Source organism: Silene latifolia, chromosome 2 (genome assembly GCF_048544455.1).
Source record: "Silene latifolia isolate original U9 population chromosome 2, ASM4854445v1, whole genome shotgun sequence".
NCBI classification, from domain to species: domain Eukaryota; kingdom Viridiplantae; phylum Streptophyta; class Magnoliopsida; order Caryophyllales; family Caryophyllaceae; genus Silene; species Silene latifolia.
In genome coordinates, this window is record NC_133527.1 from 194,194,674 (window position 1) to 194,216,660 (window position 21,987).

General features: G+C 41.2%; 1 protein-coding gene across 1 annotated transcript; it reads left to right on the plus strand.

Moving 5' to 3' along the window:
* Positions 1-4,359: 4,359 nt before the first annotated feature.
* Positions 4,360-5,606, plus strand: LOC141644159 (uncharacterized; the record flags this gene model as incomplete). The annotated part of the gene is made up of 1 exon (XM_074453632.1): positions 4,360-5,606. A coding segment is annotated over one exon (1,095 nt), but the record flags the coding sequence as incomplete, so codon positions are not given.
* Between the last annotated feature and the right edge of the window lie 16,381 nt (positions 5,607-21,987).

A 21,987-nucleotide genomic window follows, 5' to 3' on the forward strand; every position in this document is an offset into this window, starting at 1 on the left:
TAATTGGACATCCTTCAATTTTCAATTTAAATTTAGTTTTAACAGGTTCGATTTAAATCTTGACCTATCACGCACATTACATAAGTAAATAAGTGGATTAACCAAAATATGACAAACATTGAATCACAAAGTCGCATTTGATCATTAAAGTTGAACGAAAACAATAATGTAAATGTAATAATGTTACTGCTATAAATTCCCTCTCATTTAACTGATTGTTTACATTTTATTAAAATATTCATCACAAAAGAATAAGAATGTAAATAACTATAACTATTCCGTAGTTGGATAAGAGGGAATAATAATGCATAGATGTGATTAACATTGCTTAACAAATCCGTTTGAAAAATCAACCATGCATGACAACACGAGTGTTAATGACATAGACGTCCTATGATTGTTACTGCTACTTGCGCTAAACATAACATATTCTAAAATCTAAAGCCATTGTACTATCGATTCCTTAAACAAGACGATAAAATCATAGTACGATTAATTAATTAATCACTGTAAATGGAAATAATGCCAATGATTAACGACACCTAATTCCTAATTAATCATGAACATTATAAGCCGATTTCGAGTAATCCTATGTTGATTATGATTAAACAGTTTCCGTCTTAATTTGAAAAATATAATAATCCGTACGTAATCGTCTTTTCAATAAGATAGTGATTGTGATGGTACTGACTTTTATATGGAGGAAATTTTTTGGAACGATTTAATAATTAAAAGTGAACTGTTCAATTGAAAACACATCTTAACTAACATGTTGATGCAATCATGCAACTATGCAAGGCTTTATTTGCTCTTCCATATTATTACTATTCATCAATAGAAAAATTATAATATGTGGAGTGTAAAGCAAATGTAATGATTATATCAAGTGAATGTTATGATTCATGCATGTTATTTTAGGGTTTTAACTTTGATAAAAGGGAAATGATATTTATTTATTTTACTCCATAAGTAATAACTTTGTAAATAAAGTTATACTCCGTAATTATTGATCTCTATATATAATCATCAGTTTAAGTTTTTAGTTGACATATATAGTTTGTTCATATTTCGTATCTTTTTTTCTACTTAGCTTGGAATTTAAGTTAATGGAGTGTTTCGTATGATAACATTACTATATATAATAAACTGATAGCAAGCGATACATTAAGTTTAATAACAAAATTTAATTAGTGTGACTTTAAATATGTTATTTCTTTAACATCCCCACGAAACTAAAAGAATAAGAAAACTCAATGTTTTTCCCGCCTAAATGCATTCTCCTATAAGTGGGCCTATTTTTTTTTTTGTCATTTTAATTCACTACCATTCAATACATTAGTGGGCCAACGAAAAATTCAATGTGTAAGTATAATTTTTTCTGTAAAACAAGAAACCCGGTGGGCCCCAAACATTGATATTTTATATTAATATTACCTTATTTAATACTAATAGAATTTCCATAACTATATGCGCAATCTTTGCCACGAATAAAATATTCAGTATCCTATATTTCTATACACAGAAAAGTTCTAGTTCCAAACATTATAGTGTTTAATATAGATTATAGAGTATAATTAAATAGTATAATTAATACAAATAAAATCTCCAAAATGTTATGATGTATAAATAAATTTTGCCTTTTTAAATAACGTACATACTATTATAACTACAACCCATTTATGTAAAATTAAAGCTCAATTAATTTAACCCTCACAAATATCGTGCTTTAGCACGGGATCTCAACTAGTTCACAAGTAAAATAAAATAAAATAAAATAGTAGATTCGAGTTTTGATCAAGCTCACGGTCACTCCTTCCCATATTACTCCAAATTTTCATTTAAGTTAAGAGTATTAAGGGGATTTATTCTTCAAAATTGGTTTTTCAGATATTTTGTCTTGTCATTGTCATCATTTTCAATAAATTAAATGTCTAATCTAGATACAAAATATTAGATTTTATGATAAAAAAATTATAACTAAAATTATCAGTTTCTAGCAATAAAATAGTCGTGATTTCTTATCAGGATATGTTGACATTTTATCAAAAAATACATACGTTCTATCTATTTTAACTTAAGATCAGAGTGAATTAAGATATTATCAGCCGTCTGAAATGAGATTGGATGAAACCCTAAATCCAATCAATCTTAACTGTATGTTAGGTTACTCATAAGTCTATAACACAAGGTGTCCGTATAAATTAATTTCATAAACGTACAGCTTATGATTGATGATTTGATAATACATGCATGAATTTGACATCAATGATTGATTATTGCAAAATAATAGCAACTTTTTTTTCCTTTGAGTGAAGATGAAGCTAGCCACTTGGCCTGTAAAGTCTCCAGCTAGCTACTACCATAATTGTGCAAGCATGCAAAGTGCTTGTTATGAATCAACCAAATTAAGCTTGTTAGGAGTCATCACTTCATAGTGTGAGAGAATGGATTAACAAAGTGTCAAAACTATGCCGGTTGGTCTTTATTGTGACGGGTTATAAATCACGACGAGCAAAATATGACCATTTTACGATAGAAAGTAAATATTATATTTACAAAACCTTTTTATCAGATAATGGTTATTATATTTCATAAAAATAATGAGAAATTTTTGAAACTATGTTGTCATGTTCTTAGTGGATATATACTTCGCATGAAAATAATGACTTTAATTATAGGATTGTCGTTGAAAAAAAAGTGTAGTTGAAACTTGAAACGTAGTAAACATAATAAAAAAAGATAATCAAAGTAATTCGGACTAGCTTAGGGTTACAATTCATAAGTTTACAAAAGATATTGAGTAATATACAATGACACTATATATCCCCATATTTTAAAATCTCTAAAGAGTTGTCTAGCTATAACTTGCAAACTTTCAAATACATGAAAAATTTCATATACATGCAAAGTACAAGTGAAATAATGGTGACATCCGTAATCTAATTTTGTATACTTACTCATATTGTTTACAAAACTGTAGTAGTAGTTTTTTTTTTTTTTTTTTTTTGATGATGAGGGGTTGAATTTCCCCGGGCTCATACATTCCCGCACCACCACATGGACCATGTAAGCCACTCCCTTCGGGGGGCTGCAGTGGCCAAGTGATCATCGCCCCAGCTGGTAGTCGAACCCGTGACCTCTCAACTCCTGCATTTCTGCAAGCTTCAAGGTTTAACCCAGCTACCACTGGACTAACACCACTTGGTTACTAGTAGTTTATAATATATGTGATTATTCATTTATTTGTTAGAATTACTACGAACTATTCCGTTTTTTTATCGTCTTCTTAAAAAAAAAAAAAAAAAAATCAGTTCAGGAGAATAACCTTGAAAATAAGGTGGAGAAACTGTTTTGTCTAGAACTCAAATAATTGTCTATCCTTCAAGTAGTCCAACTGTCCCAAAATGAAATTAATAGTTCAGGTGAAAACACTCATGCATACTTTATTATCTACTCCATTTTTCAGTCTCAATCCTCAACTAGCTCCAGCTGTCCCTAATTAAATCATCCACGAACAACAACAATATTTGATCCTTACAAATAAGTGTGACTCATTTTACTGATGTACCTCATAGCCAATAACACGTCGTATCTTATACAACGATCTTAATTACTACTCGTAATAGTTTAGTAAAAAACTTTAACCTAAATTTTGGAGACAATAATGCTCGAGTTTGATTATGCATGCATGTTGTATCAGCTTTCGACTCTATAAAGTATATGTAAAATAAATACTCATGTAAGCGATTTTTAAATAACCTATATATAATATTCGCATCTATTGCAATATTATGTTAAGATATACGAATTATTAGGACAATAGCAATAATTGTAGTTTCATACCAACTTTTTTTATCGACACATCATCACATATGGAACTTCTTAAACTCATAATTTACTTCTCCTCTCCTTTTTCTGGCACGAGATTGATTTCTCATTTTAAAACGGTTTGATATGAAGAGCTCTTTATTCTATAGCTCATGGCTAATAAACTCCTAATTTATATGAAATTTCTTATATTCTTACCATTGTTATTGCCCTTATATACCATTATAAATCGTACAACGATCTTACTTCAGAGTTCGAACTTTCTCCACAAAGTATTATTTTTAGAAAAAAATATCCAACATCAATTTCCCAACTGTCACCCTCCAATAATTCTCCTCCAAGCACTCCTTGTTGCTCCTACTTAAACCTCACAACTCTCCTTCTCCCATTTCTCACTACATCACTCTTCTTTTCTCTATTAATTCAAACAAAAGTATCAAATTTTTAAAGTCCCACAAAATATTACTAAGCTCATAATTTCATATATTAAGGTCCACATTATAATAATTACACACGTATTATTACTATTAACATTGCACGGGATTTATACCAGTTAATAGTATGGACAATAATAATACATTTCCTCTACACCTCCTACAAAAACTCGAACCGTCCGAAACCGACAAAACAACGGTCCAAGACCAATCCCAACCCGGATCGGCCGGTTTACCTAAACCGGCCCTAAAACGGGCCACCACTAAGGACCGTCATACAAAGGTAGACGGGCGGGGCCGGCGTATCCGAATGCCAGCACAATGTGCTGCTAGGGTTTTCCAACTGACCCGAGAGCTCGGCCACCGGTCTGATGGTGAAACCATTGAGTGGCTCCTCCAACAAGCTGAACCGTCTGTAATAGCTGCCACAGGAACCGGGACTATTCCAGCTAATTTTACTTCTTTAAGTCTTTCGGTTCGACGGTCCGGTTCAACTGTCTCGACCGGGTTACATTCTAGGTCGTATGGGTATGGTACGTCTAGTTATAATTGTAATTATAACGTGAATAATTATAATTACGTTAGTCCACAAAATTTAATGAGTTTATCGGGTATGATGATGATTAACGGTCATCAGTTGACTAACGACCCGAATAACTGTCGAATGTTGTTCCCTAATGTTGTTAGTGGAAATAGTGAGTTGGAATTATCATCCACTTCATCTCCAACTATGCTTAATCTACACCATAGTGGAAATCTCGACACGTGTCACACGAAGAAACGTGTCAATAACAATGACGAGGATGAGAATGAGAACGAGAATGATATGGATCCAAGTCGGATCTCATATGTCGGGTCAGGTACAGGTCAGGGTCCGGTCCCGGGTAATGGAGGTACATCAATGTGGACATTTCCTAGTACTAATGGTGTTAATAATATTAATAATAACAATAATAATAGTAATGGTACTATGGCTAGTGGGTTACATTTTATGAATTTTCCAAGTAATACCCCTATGACGACGTTTCTATCGGGGCAACCTATTAGCGGTGGTGGTGGCGGTAGTGGTTATGAGGGACAATCGAGCTTGTTCGCGGCGTTAAGTGGTGTAAGAGGTGGTAGTATGGGGTCACATACTCATGGAAATGGGTCGAATAATGTAAATCATCATGGAGATAATGGATCTAATTAGTTAGGTATGTAAAGTATATTATTATATGGTAAAATGCCCACATTTAATAATTATTATTACAATGAGAAAAATACTCATTGTGTTGATGTAAGTTCTTTTTGCTTTTGTTTTCCATTCAATTTAAAGTATATGAATATCATATATTTATATGTGCATTAGCTAGCTAGGTCATTATGTCCCTTCCCCTTTGTTCTTTATGTTGAAAGTGTATCGATCATGTTTTGTGTACATATACATAATTATGGAGAATATTATATTGAAATCGATACATGGAGATGTACTTAATTTTATTTTTTATATACATAATAAGAAAATCAAAAAAATTGTGAAAAACCGTTTTATTAAAGGCTATATGTAATCAGATCACTAAATGTTTCAATTACAATTAGCATTTGTTATTTTGAGATTATCAATTATTTTTTATCTTACTATATATCTGGTGATTTTAAATTAAAGATGACTCGTTCATTTAGGGTAAGTGTACTTAATATGGCCTAAATTTGAATCTGATCATCTTGTATTCCTTAATTCCTTAATCTGACGTTGGTCCTGATGTCCTATAATGATGCTTATTGCTTGAACTAAATAAAATGCTAACAATTTTCTATATTAAACGATTACACACATTGAGACTTGTACTCGGGAAGTAGGCCGTCGGACCAGGACCAAAGCGGGGGGGGGGCTTGGCCGGGCCGGGCCGAGCTGGGACATGCTTGACCCGAGGCGGGCTAGAAGCAGGCCGAGCTAGCGGGCCTAACATAATTTTTTTAAATTTTTCCAAAAATAGACGGGCCAGGCCGGGGCCGGGCTGGGAATATGGAACCCGGGCCAGGCTAGGGGGAATGAGCAGGTCGGGCTGGTCAGGGGGCGGGCCGTGTGGGGTAGCGGGCTAAGGGTGGGTCGGGCCGGGCTGGCCCGTGCTGTTGGCCAGCTCTACCACTACAAAAAAAAGGTTCCATAGCGACGGAAAACTCCGTCGCAAATATGTCAATCCCGTCGCAAAAATAGATCTTGCGACGGAATTGCGACGGATTTAATCCGTCGCTCTATTTCGTCGCAAATTTTGGTTCTGCGACGGAAATTCCGTCGCTGCTAAATACCTGCGACGGATCAGTGCGTCGCAAATACTGGCCGCAAAAGCGGTGACTTGACTTGCGACGGAAAATCCGTCGCATATCACTGTTCTTTGAAGGCCACGTGGTCACCAAAGTCAAACAGGAAGTCAAAATATGCGACGGAAAATCCGTCGCAGATCACTGTTCATATGGGACACGTGTCCCTAAAGTCAAACAGAAAGTCAAACCTTGCGACGGAAAATCCGTCGCAAATTCCGTCGCAGGATTAAATACCCGGTGGGTTTACGCGTTCTTCCAGCCGGCCAAATTGCTTTGAAAGCAATTACATATACTCCGGTTTCCTACAAACATTCGGAAAATCCAGAATTGAGAAATTCACAACTCGTTCAAGACGAGATTTCCAAACAACGTCTTCACATTAACTTAAAATAAAAGGTTTACAACCGTTTAGTACAATAATTGTTCAACAAAGAAAGCCAAATAAGTCCATAAACTACGGGGTAGGAATGATAACTTCTAATCAACAAACAACTACATCAATACACGGGAGTGGGAGTAGGAGTAGGCCTAGCATTGTCGCCACCATCATCATCAAAGTCATTTCTAGCTCCAGATGGACCTCCCGGGTTACAAGTTTGAGTGGTAAAACCTTGTTGGCTCAAGAACTCCTCTATTGCCGCAAGCCTTTGAGATTGTTCGGCTTCGACTTGCTTTAGTCGCGCATTCTCTTTTGCGACTCTACCAACAAAACCCGGAGTATGAGGAGTAGAAAAGAGGTTACCAATCGAGCGGCGGTGGTGCTCCCAAATTTGTGGTGTTGCATTTCCCGCGCCAAGTACTCTACCTTTCTTATCAAACCCTCCATGTTCTTCAATATAAATTTCATTATCATCAATGTTCTCGACCCCTTGGCTCAAGCTCGAGTTTTCTTTGAGATGATTTTACCCTATATCAATAAAAAACGAAAGATTAGATACCATCTACTAAATAATCATGATTGAAAAAATGAGTTAAAAATTAAATAATTATAGTAACTTACGAAGAGTTGACCAGTTTTTTGGATAACCATCCTTTTGTGCTATGCTTCCTTGTCTTCTCCAACATTTGCAAAGCGGACGGAATATCTCCTTTCCCATCTTTATCAATCTACAATTTTGATACTTGTTAAATATAATTACTAACTTTAAATAAAGTTAAAGAAAAAAAAGGTAATAAATTAAAAAAGGAAGTGAAGAAATTACCATTGAGTCCATATATTGCAAAGTGCTTTTTCGACCCATTACGTGAGTAGCCAACGCCTTCCCTTTTCTCGTCACTTCCCGACCTACGGTTGGCGAACTCTCGCTCCGATCTTCCCGTGAAACTAGGATCATCAAGTGGTCTATTCTTCAATTTGGTGCAACTCAAGACTAATCCAATCCGGCTTTTCATGCTCTTCCTTATGATAAGCTCGATAAATCATTTGCCGTAAACGGGTCTTCATGGCATCTTCCCAAGCCTTCTTAACCCTTGCCTTGTCACGGGGATCGTAACTAACACGCCATTGTTCAATAAAAAATAAAGTTAGAAAATAAACTTGATTGTAAATAAATATAAAATAAATGAATAAAATACCTAGTATTAAATTAAATGACAATTGCTAATACCTCAAACCAATTCCACCAATCCTTCTTTAGAGTAGATGACGCCGATTTCGATTAGGAGCATGTTCTTTGTAGTTGCATCCAATATTATCCGATATCAAGCTCACAACTTTCTCATTATCGAACACGAAAAAAAGAATGAGAAGATAATAAATATATATATAAATCGTTATAAAAATAATTAATTACGAAAAAATAACATACTAACCAAACGCCGCCATCTTGCTCAAGAGAATCGAGATGAATTTTGTCAATCTTTGGTATTTCTTCATTCTCGTTTCCTGTCCTTGGTTTCTGCATTACTATTACTACCATGTCTTCGTCTCCTCGACGCCATAGAAACCAACTAAATTCCTCAACATTGTTAGAAATCAAATAATAGCAACCAAATAACAAATTAGCAAAGTAAGAAATTGGCAACGTAAGAAATCAAATAATCAAATAATAGCAACAAAAAAAGAAATTGGCAAAGTAAGAAATCAAAGCTTCAAATAATAGCAACAAAATAAGAAATTGGCAAAGTAAGAAATCAAATAATCAAATAATAGCAACAAAAAAAGAAATTGGCAAAGTAAGAAATCAAATAATCAAATAATAGCTACCAAATAAGAAAGATTTCATTAAATTAAGCCATACGGCATCTACAACTAATAGTACCAACAAAGTAATAAGATTGAAAGAAAGGGTACAAAACATCTACAACTAATATAAATCCTAGACATCATCATCATCATCATCATCATCATCACTTAAATTAGTGTTTTCGTTGCTTTCAAAAAGCGATTCTAAAAAATCCTCATCATCATCTTCTTCTAAATACTTCTTCAAAGCCTCCTCTCCTAACTCTTCCTCATCTTCCTCCTCTTGCATAGCATCATTCTGTACTTGCATTTCATCTCCTTGCGTTTCTTCTTGTTCCTCCTCCACATTTTCATTCTCATCCTCTATTTCAATTATTGTCAATGTTGTATCACCATTAACATCTTCTTGAAAGATAGATTCATCAGTAGGAGCATCCACTTGTGATCTTGCCTTTATTTTAAAAATCTGCGACCACTGATCTTTATCTCTTTTGATATTTGGATAAGGAGCATAGCAAACTTGTTCCACTTGATATGCTAATACAAATGGGTCATATTTTGGAAATTTTTTGCTCTGATTAACATCCACAAGTTTATATTCCTTATGTACTTGCATTCCTCTTTCGAGTTATCTATCCAATTACATTTGAATAAAATAACGTTGTAAGGGTTTTTCTCACCAGTATAAGACAACTCAACAACTTCATTTAGGGTTCCATAGTAGTCAGCTCCTTCAGTCGAACTCACACACACTCCATTGTTAATTGTAGACTTTTCCAAATCTTTCCCATCTATGAAAGCTCGAAATTTGTATCCATTGATTGAATAACGCTTCCATGTTCTTACTTTTTTGAAGGTCCATTTGCTAAGGCAACTACAACTGGATCTTTTAAATTATTTACCTAGAATTAATGATAAAGAACCAATTATTTACCAAATAATAATATAATTTAAATAAGCATTATAGAATATATATTATTTACTTACTTGACCTCTAAGCCAGTTAGGGAATTTTGTTTCAAATTTGTTCCAAATATCCTCGGCCATAGAAATCTCAGGATATTCTCTTTTGATGTAATCCTCAAACAACCTTTCCATACGTTTCAACTCATCAGAATCACAATTAGATAAAATATAGAGGTGTGCACGTTCATATTCGTTATCTTCCAAAAATCTGTCACGACATTTTCCAGAAGTAGTGCCCTCATGATCTTGAAATAGCTCGGGCAAGGTAGAATACTTCGCCTTTTTCTGACCTATGTCAAGGTCTTTTGCCTTTGTGTCTATATGATCTTCAAAGTAAAAAGAACAAAAATTTGCTATTTCTTCAAGCAAATATGCGTTGCATAATGACCCTTGAACACGAGCTTTATTTCCAATTTTTTTTTTTAGATGATTCAAGAACCTACAAAAAAATTGGTTAAGAATGAATGAAATTAAGTATTAACCTTAAAAGGCTTCGTAAAAGATATTGATATTACCTCTCAAAAGGATACATCCACCTATATTGCACAGGACCACCCACTTTCACTTCATATGGCAAATGAATTGGCAGATGTTCCATTGAGTTAAAAAATGAAGGTGGAAGTATTTTTTCCAATTTGCAGATTATCTCGACAATATTTTTCTCGAGACTTGTTATTTTTTCAATTTGTACTGATGAAGTGCACAAGTCTCTGAAAAATTGACTAATCTCAATTATGGCATTCCACTCATTTTTAGGGAGAAGGTGCCTTAAAGCAACCGCGAAGAACGCTCCATAAACACATGACGGTCATGGCTTTTCAAGCCATGTAGCTTCAACTCATTCATATCGACACATCTTCTCAAATCTGAAGCATAGCCATCTGGAAACTTTAAATTACATATCCAATCACACAACACTTTCTTCTGCTCTTTTTTCAAAACGACTGAATCCACCTTTCGCGACCTTGAACAAAGTTGGGTTGGGTTCAAGGTTGTCTTGTCTTTTCTATCCATCACCGTGTGAATTAGTTGTTCGAAAAAAATTTTCTCAATATGCATGACATCAAGGTTATGTCGAATTAGTAGTGTGCTCCAATATGGAAGCTCCCAAAAAATACTTTGTTTCCACCACCCAATTCGTTTCGCTTTAACCGTCTTCAATTCATGGTCAGATGCATCTACGATTTTTGGTAAATCTTTCACACATTCCCACACTTGTTCGCCCGATAACCTCGTTCCAGCAACATCGTTCTCTATTCTTCCTTTTCGAAAGTGGACTTTATCCTTGCGAAAAGTATGATCAGTGTCTAAATATTGTCTATGACAATCAAACCAACTCCATTTTTCGCTATCTTTGAAGCCAAGTCGATTTAGTCTCTTTTTTCGTACAACATGGACATGCATTCTCACCGGCAGTTGACCAACCAGATAACATGCCATAAGCAGGAAAGTCGTTGATCGTCCATAGGAGTGCGGCTCTTAAGTCGAAGTTTTGTTTCCTAGACACGTCATATGTAAACAATCCCGTGTCCCACAATTGCTTCAACTCGTGAATTAGAGGTTGTAAATAGACGTCAAGGTTTTGTTTGAGACTCTTTTGTCCAGGAATAATTAATGTTAAGAACATAAATTGTCTTTTCATGCATAGCCAGGGTGGTAAATTGTAAGGTGTAAGCATCACCGGCCAGCATGAATATGTGTTCCCGAATGGCCCAAAAGCCGAGAAACCATCGGTGCAAAGTCCAAGTCTAACATTCCGAGGCTCAGATGCAAAAGAAGGATGAAGATGATCAAAATGTTTCCACGCCTCACTGTCACTTGGATGAGACATTGTCCCACTAACTCGGGGTTTTCATAATGCCAACGCATTTGTTCCGCGAGGTTTTTGTGGCATAAATTCATTGCAAACGTGGCCCTATTGGGAAATAATTTAAGAAATTTTCGGGGACCCTTTTGCCATTTGCATTCTTTGCACTTTTGTACCTAGCTCTACCACATTTTCTACAATTGTCGAGAAGAGCGTCGTCCATCCAAAAAAGCATACATCCATTAAAACATGCATCTATCTTTTCATGAGGAAGTTGAAGAGCTTTGAGAACATTTTTGGTTTCATAGAAGTTACGCATCAAAATATGATCTTGAGGAAGAAGGTCTCCCATGAGTGACGTGAAACCATCTACACATTTATGGGCTAAGTTGTATTCACATTTCAGAGAGACAAGCCTTGCTTGATCAGTAGCAATGAGAGCCGACATCCCTCGTAGACGGGTTGCTCAAGACGTTTTTTAACATTTGAAAAAGGCTAATACATTGGGATTTGGAGATTCAACAACCACCTCGGCATTAAGAGCTTCTTCCCTAATTTGATCAATGCTATCGCGCAACGCATCCTCTACCATATCCCTATAAGGATTGTCAGAGGGCATTGCCATTTCCTCTTCCTCAACGGGAAATTTCTCTCCGTGACACACCCAATCATAATAGTTGTCACAAAAACCCTTTAGACCAAGGTGTTTTCGTATTTCTTGTTCAACTAAAAACTTTTTATTTTTGCACTTACTACATGGACACCTAATTTCTTTATTTCTAATGAATTCGTCTTGTTGCTTAACATAATCAATGAATTTATTAACCCCTATTACAAATTCCTTCCTTAATTTTTTATTGGAATCCAACCTTTCATACATCCAGTTTCGTTCTAATCTCTTCATTGCAAATCTACATATATATTAGTAAATAAAAATTATTAATAAAAATGGTAAGAGCATTCATAAACTTATCTTTGAATTTTTCATACAACAACAACAACAACAACAACAAAAACAACAACAACAACAACAACAACAACAACAACAACAACAACAACAACAACAACAACAACAACAACAACAACAACAACAACAACAACAACAACCACAACCACAACCACAACCTGCAAAAAAATACTTTCAAAGTATTGGGGTCCTTATCTCTCCAACCTAAACCCATCTTTGAATCTTTCATACCATTAGTAAATACTCAATATTTTTCTTGATTGTAATAAGACAAAAATTTGGCAAAGACTTCCTTACGAGTTCTCTAAATACATTATTTAGAATGAATTCTCACTCTACATATGTATTCGGAGAACATTAAAGGAAATGTCAACCAAATTTTGTCTCATAACAATCAAGAAAAATATTGAGTATTTACCACCTAAATGGCATAAAAGATTCAAAGACGATCCAAAACGGGGACTATTCAAGAATTACACCTAATGTGTAATCCTGAATCGGGTACTAGGTCATAAATATATTAACAATCACAACACAAGCATAAGATGAATTAATATTTGTAAAAAAAATAAACATGACACAAAAAAACACAACTTATCAAAACAAACTTAATAATTACTAATAAACCTTATAAAACTAAGCAAAAGTAGAGTAAGCATCCTAAAATTGGTTTAAATATCATAAATTGGCTTTTAACTAAACTAAATTAACTACTCTAACATTTTTATGAAATTTTTTCTCTATTTTTATGAGAAATAGTAAAATTCAAAATTGCTTCAATGTCGACTAGCCTCATTTTATTTAATTATTTACATCAAAATTTGACTACCATCAACTATAATCGATTTAAAAGAGCTTTGAAATACTTAGCTCACTTCATGCAAACCAAAAATATAATTCCCTAAAACATAATTAAGCATTATAAAATTGATTTAAACATCCTAAATTGGCTTTTAACTAAACTTCACTAAACTTAACAATCCTAAACATCCTTAATTGGCTTTCAACTAAACTAAACAATTCTAAACATCCTAAATTGGCTTTCAATTACACTAAACAATCCTAATTGTTCCGGGTATGATTCCAGAGCAGGTGTTTGTTACCACTCGTAGCTAGTAGAATGATGTCCTTACTTGAATCCTCCTTGCGGTCTCCTGAAACGATGAACAAACTGAGGGCTCGGCTTTGGCCGAGCGTACTCACTCCGACGCTCAAGTCAGTAAACTTAGAGAGAAGTTGTTGTAACTTGGCTAAGAGTGTATTGTAGAGAGATAAGCAAGATATTACCAGATGAACAGTGGTTATTAGGTCAATTTGTGGATCCTCTCCTCAATGAAGGTTGAGGAGTATTTATAGGCTTTTACCTTTTGTCACGTAGTGGCCAAGTGGCTATCGGTGAAAAGATCGTTATACCCTCGGCCGATGGACTGTGGCGGAGCTCGCCGAGGGTCTTGGATATGAGTACGCGGATTTGTGTCCCGGTGGCCGGTTGTCCGGCCGAGACCTAGGTGACAGCCGATGGGCTTTCGGCTGGCTAGGACTGTCTAAGTCGTTGACTTTTTTGTGAATACCCTTGACCTTGCTCAATGTGTTGACTTGGTCGGCGGTGCAGAATATGCCCCATCAATTTGCCCCAGCCGTAGTCTATGCCGTGGTATGGGCTTCGATGTATGTGAACGTATATTCTGCGTAAGTATTTTTGCAAAAATTTTTTGGTATCGGCTTTTCCGGAGCATCGGCGTGGTTCTTGTTAGGCCGTACCATATATCCCCCTTCCACATGGATGCGTAAAGGGTATCCGATGTGGGAAATAATATGACGTTGGCCGAGACCGGGGGCCGAGAGTCCGGTTACTTTTGATTGCCCCCGGCCGTGCTTCCCGGCATGGTCAATCATGTGGCGGCGGAGAGCAGTGCCTAGGAATTTGGTTGAGGGAGATGAACAGCGAAGAGATGTGAATGGGCGTGTTGAATACGCTTGGTAATCGTAGCATTGATTGACATTCAATCTGTTGTGTCGATTGACATTCAACCGTTGCATGTCCGACACGTGTCCGCTTTCGATTGGTTGACGCTTCATGGGTCGTGCCCTGATTGGTCCTTCTTCATGGGCTTTTCCCTATAAATAGGGTAAGTACTCCGTGATTTTGGCCATTACTTTCATTTCCTCAAATTTTCAAAAATTCTCCCAAAATCTTCCTCTCTTTAAACTTTCAAGGGCTTTCTATTCTTTCAATCTTCGGTCTTCGATCCGGCGAGTGTATTTCTTCAAGGTAATCAAACAAATTTTCTTTTATTTCGTTTGTAATTTGTTGTGAACATGTCTTTTGCTGATGCTGGACCTAGTAAACCTGCGTCGGGGGGCCCTAGGTCTCCTTCTCCTGAAGTTGATCCTCAAATTCTTGAGGAATGGGAGGACTCTGATTCCTATGGCGATTTTGGTGATGATTTCGGCGATGAAGTGGAAAGGCCTCGTCGTAATGAAGGGAGGCAGTACGTTATGGATCACGGCGACGCCTGTAAGGCTCGTCTTGACCGTGCTTGGACTCATAAGCTCGCCAGTTGTTCAGGCGAGAAATTCTTCGAGGGCCATTTTTTCTTCGGTAGGGGATACGAAATTGTTATCCCTGAGGAGGGTCAGGCCGTCTGTTGCCCTCCACCGGGCCATACCGGCGTATATATGCATCATTTGGAGTATGGGCTCCGGTTTCCGCTGAATGGGTACGTTGTGGCCATTATTAGAGCCATGAACGTTGCCGTCGCACAACTGCACCCGTTAGCTATGAGGACCATAATCGGCTTTGTCTGGCTCTGTCTCTTAGGGAGAGGCCCCAACGGTGAATTTATTCACGGCTTCACCATCTCAAACCATTTTCTCGCCGCGTCGGATGGTACGGTGTGGAGATGGAGCCGGGTTATGTCTCCGTCAAAAACTTTCTTCTTGCAAGGATGGCAAGGCCGGTGGGTGTACGTTAAGGTGCCGGATGACTATCCGCGCCTGTTTTTTCCAAAGACCGAGTTAACTTGCGGTGTGAGACTCAAAGTGAGCACGATAGATGGGTTTCCGGAAGAAGCTCAAAATGGATGCTAGCGGTGTCTATCTCCGGGACGATGAGAAGTCGGCAATGAGGCTCTTTGAGGTGGACAAGGGCGGGTGCCGAAAAGATGGATTCCTCCGACGCAGATCATCCTTCAGGATGAGCCGCTCTGCCATGTCGGCCTCATACCGGCCCTAGCACGGGGTGAGTGGGGTCGGTGTGAGGCCCATCGCCGCTCTTAATGCTCTTGCTCCTCGAATTCCGGTTTATCGCCTCTACTTAACTCTTTCTTTGTTTCTTTATGAGACCACTTTGGAAAGGGCTTGTCCGAGGATCTTCTCCGCAGAATGGGGCCGCACAAAGATGGGACCGTTGCCAACTTACATCCCAGGGCTCAAACCCACGACCGTAGGAGGTCGCCGGGTGATCTTATGGAGCGGCGGCCGAGGGGCTTGAGCGTGGAGGAGGCTCGAGCGAAGGTTATCGGCGGCGTTGTTCGTCGGACGCGGAAAAAAATGTCTTCGGCGGCGAGGGCGTCGACGTTGGCTCCAACTCCCACCCCTCCAGCTCCCACCCCCCCTTCTAAAAAGGTGGAGGTTGTTGATATTCCTTCGAGGGGGACTCGATGCGGAGGAATCTCCCTTTATCCGAAAGAGGAAGGAGGCGACCCTCTACCGTTGGCAAGGAAGTGCCTCCTCCGCCAAGAAGGCGAAACACGGTACCTATTCATTCCGTGGCCTAAATTTAGCCGAGTCATTGGGTGCTCCTGGTGACAGCTTCACGACATGTCGATTTACGTTGATACCGACGTCTTTATTAAATTTTTGTAGGCCAGGCCGCGGCCGGCTTCTGCTCTCGTTGGGCAAAGATGTGGAGAGGACCTCGCGCGGGTTGGTGATCAAGGCGCCACCGTCAACCCTTCACCCTGAAGGCTTCCTCTTCCGGCCCGCGAGGTTGGGGGTCAAATTGTTACCACCGTCCCTTCAACCGAAGGCTTCGTCTCCCGACTTATAGAGGAAGGCACGAAGCTAATTAGGGAGCTTGCAAGGTGGAACGTGGTTACCGCCGCTCGTCTCATGGAGCAGGAGAAGGCCGTGGCTCGAGCTGTTCATGAGCGTAATGCGCTAAGCGGTGGCTGCGTCGGCAAAGCTAGGTCTCCTCAATGAGCGGAAGCTTAGGGGAGATCTTGAGAAGGCGCTCTTGGTGAAAGAAAACTCGGGGAGGACGCCGAAAAAGAGGTCCTTCCGAGAAAGCCAAGGCCGAGGCCGCGAAGGCTTCTTTGGAGAAGTGTAACCACGTTCAAGGGCGTGCCGACCTCTATCTCCAGCAGAGGAACGAATCCGATGGCCTGTTTAAGGCCCAGGCGGAGGTGGTTCGGGGCAAAGAGGCCATCATCAAGCAGAAGGAGGCGGACATTGAGATGCTCCAAACCGTCATGCTCCCCAATCCGTGCGCCGACTTAGGGACTTGGCCGAAGGAGTCGCTAGGGAAGTGATCGAGGAGCTTTTCCCTCTTGATGGTTCCTTTCCATGGGATAGATATGACAAGTCGCTTGATGAGAAGCTCGAGGCTAAGGAGAACGCCATGGTGGAGAAGGCCAAGGAGGCGGTGAAGGCAAAGATTGAGAAGGAGGCGGCCGCGGAGAAAGCGACTCTTCCGAGAGGGCTAAGGCGGCTAAGGAGGAAGTCGAGAGAATGAGGGCGGCCGATGACGCCGAGGCCAAGCCGAGGCCGCTAGGAAAGCTTTGGGTTGCCTATTGAAGAAGATGCGCTACCGCCATCGTCGATGGTAAGCAAGACACTTGGCGAGGTTGCTTGATGAGAACAAGTTTACGAGACACTTGACTCCTCACACACCATCATGTCGCTTGATGAGAACAAGTTTCTGACAGATCCGCTTCAGATTGTTCGGGGCCGATCGTTAAGCCCTTCCTCCCCGCCATCTTTTGGTGCTTCAAATGACATAATTGTAGCTTTTGCTTTTCTCTTTGTATTTTGTATCCTTTGGTAGGCTGTTATCTCCATTCTTTTCGCCCGCAAACCGTTATTATAAATAAGAGTTCGTTTCTTTTGCCTTGACATGGCCGAGGTCTTTTCTCATTCTTGTCCGAGTTGCCCTTTTATGTTATTAGTTGAGCGTCTCTTCTTGTTTGAACCTTGGCTTAGCCGAGGCGATTTAGAGTGTGCATCTCAACTGTTTTTAACGCTTTTAAGGCATTTTGATTTGTTTATCGATCGCATTGACTGGCGCGATCGCCATGAGTCGCTTTTCGATGGAGATCGCCGCTCTTGTCGATTACGATGAAGAGTCGGCGTCGGATAGCGTGTTACGCGGCGTCTACCACTTTCGGTGATCGCCAAGCGTCTACAATTTGGGGTGACCGCCACAAAGACTACATTTCTTCACGGGGAACACCGCTCTTGTCTATGACGATGTGTGAGTGGCGTCCGGATAGCGTGTTACTGGCGTCTACCACTTTAAGTGATCGCCAAGCGTCTACTATTTGGGGTGATCGCCACAGCGCTACATTTCTTCATAACGATCGCCGCTCTTGTCGAATCGACAGATGAGACGGCGTCGGCCATTAACGATCGCCGCTCTTGTCGAATCGACAGATGAGACGCGTCGGCTTATTAACGATCGCCGCTCTTGTCGAATCGACAGTATGAGACGGCGTCGGCTTCATTAACGATCGCCGCTCTTGTTTAATCGACAAGATGAGACGGCGTCGGCTTATTAACGACGCCGCTCTTGTTAATCGACAGATGAGACGGCGTCGGCTTATTAACAATCGCCGCTCTTGTCGAATCGACAGATGAGACGGCGTCGGCTTCATTAACGATCGCTTGCCGCTCTTGTCGAATCGACAGATGAGACGGCGTCGGCTTCATTAACGATCGCCGCTCTTGTCGAATCGACGAAAGATGAGACGGCGTCGGCTTCATTAACGATCGCCGCTCTTGTCGAATCGACTTGAGTATGAGACGGCGTCGGCTTCATTAACGATCGCTGCCGCTCTTGTCGAATCGACGAGTATGAGACGGCGTCGGCTTCTTTATTCCATTCAGTGATTTGTGGGAAAAATGGACATCTTCATGGGAGACTTTGTCGATTTTACATTTGATATTAACATGCGTCGGGATGCCCACAGCTGTTTTGGGCACCTCCGGCGCTACACAAGGTCTATCAGTTTCCTAATGCCTTATCTAGAGGCGCTGTTCCCCCGTCAGCCGTCGGTCGCATCCATAAGGTCGCCCTTCGGTTGTGAGGATGAGCTTTTCCCCTTCTCCGACTGCTTCGCCACTTTGAGGGATTGCATGTTGCATCCTCTGGCGGATATCTGGATGTTGACCACCTCGTCCTTCTCGTCTTTGGAGACGAGCTTATGCGCTTTCCCCCGGTCCGAGACATACATTAGTGTCAGGGCTCGGATGGACATCACTGCGTCGGCATCGCTCGGAAGTAACTCGGCCTATTAGGACGTTGTAGGCGGATGAGCCGTTGATGACGACGAACTCGGCTAGGACATTCTTGGCCGCATTCCCTTCGCCGAACATCACCGGTAGTTTGATTGAACCGAGGGGTACCAGGCCGCCCCGGAGAAGTCGTATAGTGGATGGGTGCAAGGGCTCAAGTCCTTGATTCTCGGCCGAGGTCGTGTGGAAACACTCCCGAACATGATGTTCGTGTAGGCGCTCGTGTCTATCGGACATCTCTTCACTAGGTGGTTGGATATGTCCGGGTTGACTACGAGTGGGTCGTTTGTGAGGGGCGATGACTCCTCGTAGTCCTTCCCTCCAATAGTCATATCGGGAATCTCGGGGCGGTAGTCGCCGCGTTGGGCACAAAGTTGATGGCCCGATACGGCTCGTTCAAGTGCCGTTTGTGCCCATGAGCCGACCCACCGTTCTCGTTACCTCCGATTACTACATTGATAACTCCTATCCGTTGGAAAACGGATGTCTTATCGAGCCGCCGGCATCGTCTTCGGCCTTTGGCCACATACTTGTCCGTGCTCCCCTTCCGGATTAGCTCTTCAATGGCATTCTTCGATGATGGCGAGTTGTCGATGAGGTGGCGGCGCAACCGTGGTACTCGCAGATCGGTTTGAGTCACCGTCTCCTTTCGGTTTGGGAGGCCGTTCCCACTTCTGGCCCTCGTTTCTGCTCAGGGCGAAGACCTTGGCGGCCGATGCAACCAGAGGGGTTTTGTCATGGTAATGCCTTTGGTAAAACATTCCCGAACTCCCCTCGGCGCCCGTCGGGCCCCCTTTTCTTGGCGGATCTATCAGACCGTGACCTGTTATTGTCACGGCGTTTATCATCGGATCGTGACATGTTATTGTCACGGCGCCTCTCATCCGGACTATCATCCCGGCGGCTTTTCCTCTCTGAGGGCTCGGCCTCGCTGGGGCCTACCCAGGTCTTGTGGTAATCTTCCACCTTGATGGCCTGGTCGGCCATCTTCCTCGCAGCGTCTAGGCCAGGCCCCGTGCTTGATGAGCTCGTCTTTTAAGTTTCCCTTTGGGAGGCCCTTCATCGTCAGTCTGGCGCCGCCGATTCGGGATTGATTTCCCGAATCTGCTGGACCTTGCCGTCGAACCTCTTCATATAGCTTCGTAGAGACTCGTCCTCCTTCTGTTTGATAGTTAGGAGGTCCGACGTCTCCACGACCGTCCTTTTGTTGCAAGAGTACTGGGCTAAGAAGGCGTCCTTTAGGTCGGCGAAACAGTATACCGAACCGTCGGGAAGCCCCTTGTACCAGTTTTGAGCCATCCCATGCAGAGTCGTTGGGAAAACTCGGCACCGGACCTCATCAGCTGCTCCCATACCGACATGTAAGACTCGAAAGCCTCGGCGTGGTCGGTTGGTCGTTGTCTCCTTTGTATGTGAACGCCGGCAACTTCGACTTGGTTGGTACGGCGGTGTGTCAGGACATAATTGCGAGGGTTTGTTTGACCACGTGTCGGATGACACGCGGCGACCGACTCCTCGCGTTCCTAGTCCGGCTTCTCTCCTCGTAGCGGGAAGGACTTCTTCTCCGGCTCGGGCTTCTTCTCCGGCTCTCCGAGTCGGGCCGCTGGTTCCCCGGGGTGTGCCTCGTCGGTGTTGCGGCGGCGATGTCCTCTCCCGAGTATGAGAAGGACTTACGTTTACCACGACCACTTTGGGCTCCTCCGGCGTCTTGGTAGGGTCTGCTTCTCCCGGTGCTCCGTTCAAGTTTCTTGGAGTCACGTTCGGGCCCCGGCCTCTGGGACGCTTCCGCCGCTCGTGTCGGCGTGCCCATGTGAGGTGGTGTACTCCCAATTAGGTCCAGGAGTGTCTTCGGTTTCGCTACGTCAACCACTGTCCCATGATGGTGACCTGGTTGGCGGACGGCGGTGTGTCCGGTATTATCGGCATTCCGAATTCCGGTTGGACTATTCCGCCGGTGGAGGGTTGCACTACTCCAGAATGGTGAAATGTATCATCTTGGTGTAGCTCGGTTTCGTCGGTCACGACTACTTGTTGTTTCGACATCTTAGCTTTTTGGGTGGGTTTTTTGTGTTTTTGTTTTTGTTGTTTGGGAATGAATGTGACTAGCTTCTAGTTTGCCTTTCCCACAGACGGCGCCAATTGTTCCGGATATGATTCCAGAGCAGGTGTTTGTTACCACTCGTAGCTAGTAGAATGATGTCCTTACTTGAATCCTCCTTGCGGTCTCCTGAAACGATGAACAAACTGAGGGCTCGGCTTTGGCCGAGCGTACTCACTCCGACGCTCAAGTCAGTAAACTTAGAGAGAAGTTGTTGTAACTTGGCTAAGAGTGTATTGTAGAGAGATAAGCAAGATATTACCAGATGAACAGTGGTTATTAGGTCAATTTGTGGATCCTCTCCTCAATGAAGGTTGAGGAGTATTTATAGGCTTTTACCTTTTGTCACGTAGTGGCCAAGTGGCTATCGGTGAAAAAAGCGTTATACCCTCGGCCGATGGACTGTGTGGCGGAGCTCGCCGAGGGTCTTGGATATGAGTACGCGGATTTGTGTCCCGGTGCCGGTTGTCCGCCGAGACCTAGGTGACAGGCCGATGGGCTTCACTGGCTAGACTGTCTAAGTCGTTGACTTTGCTGTGAATACCCTTGACCTTGCTCAATGTGTTGACTTGGTCAGCGGTGCAGAATATGCCCCATCACTAATAATACTAAGCATCCTAAACTAATCATAATTAATCAAAACAATAACCATAAACCCTAATTAATCAAAAGTAAAATTAATTAAACAAACCTTATATTAATTAAGAGAAGGAGACAAAGGAAGGGAGCGGCGGCGGCAGGAAGGGGCGGCGGCGGCGGCGGAGGAAGGGCGGCGGCGGCGAAAAAAAAAAAAAAAAAAAAGAGAAAGGGGAAAGGAGAAGAAAGGGGAAAGAAGAAGAAAGGGGAAAAGGGACAAGGGAAAGGAGAAATAGGAGTGATTTG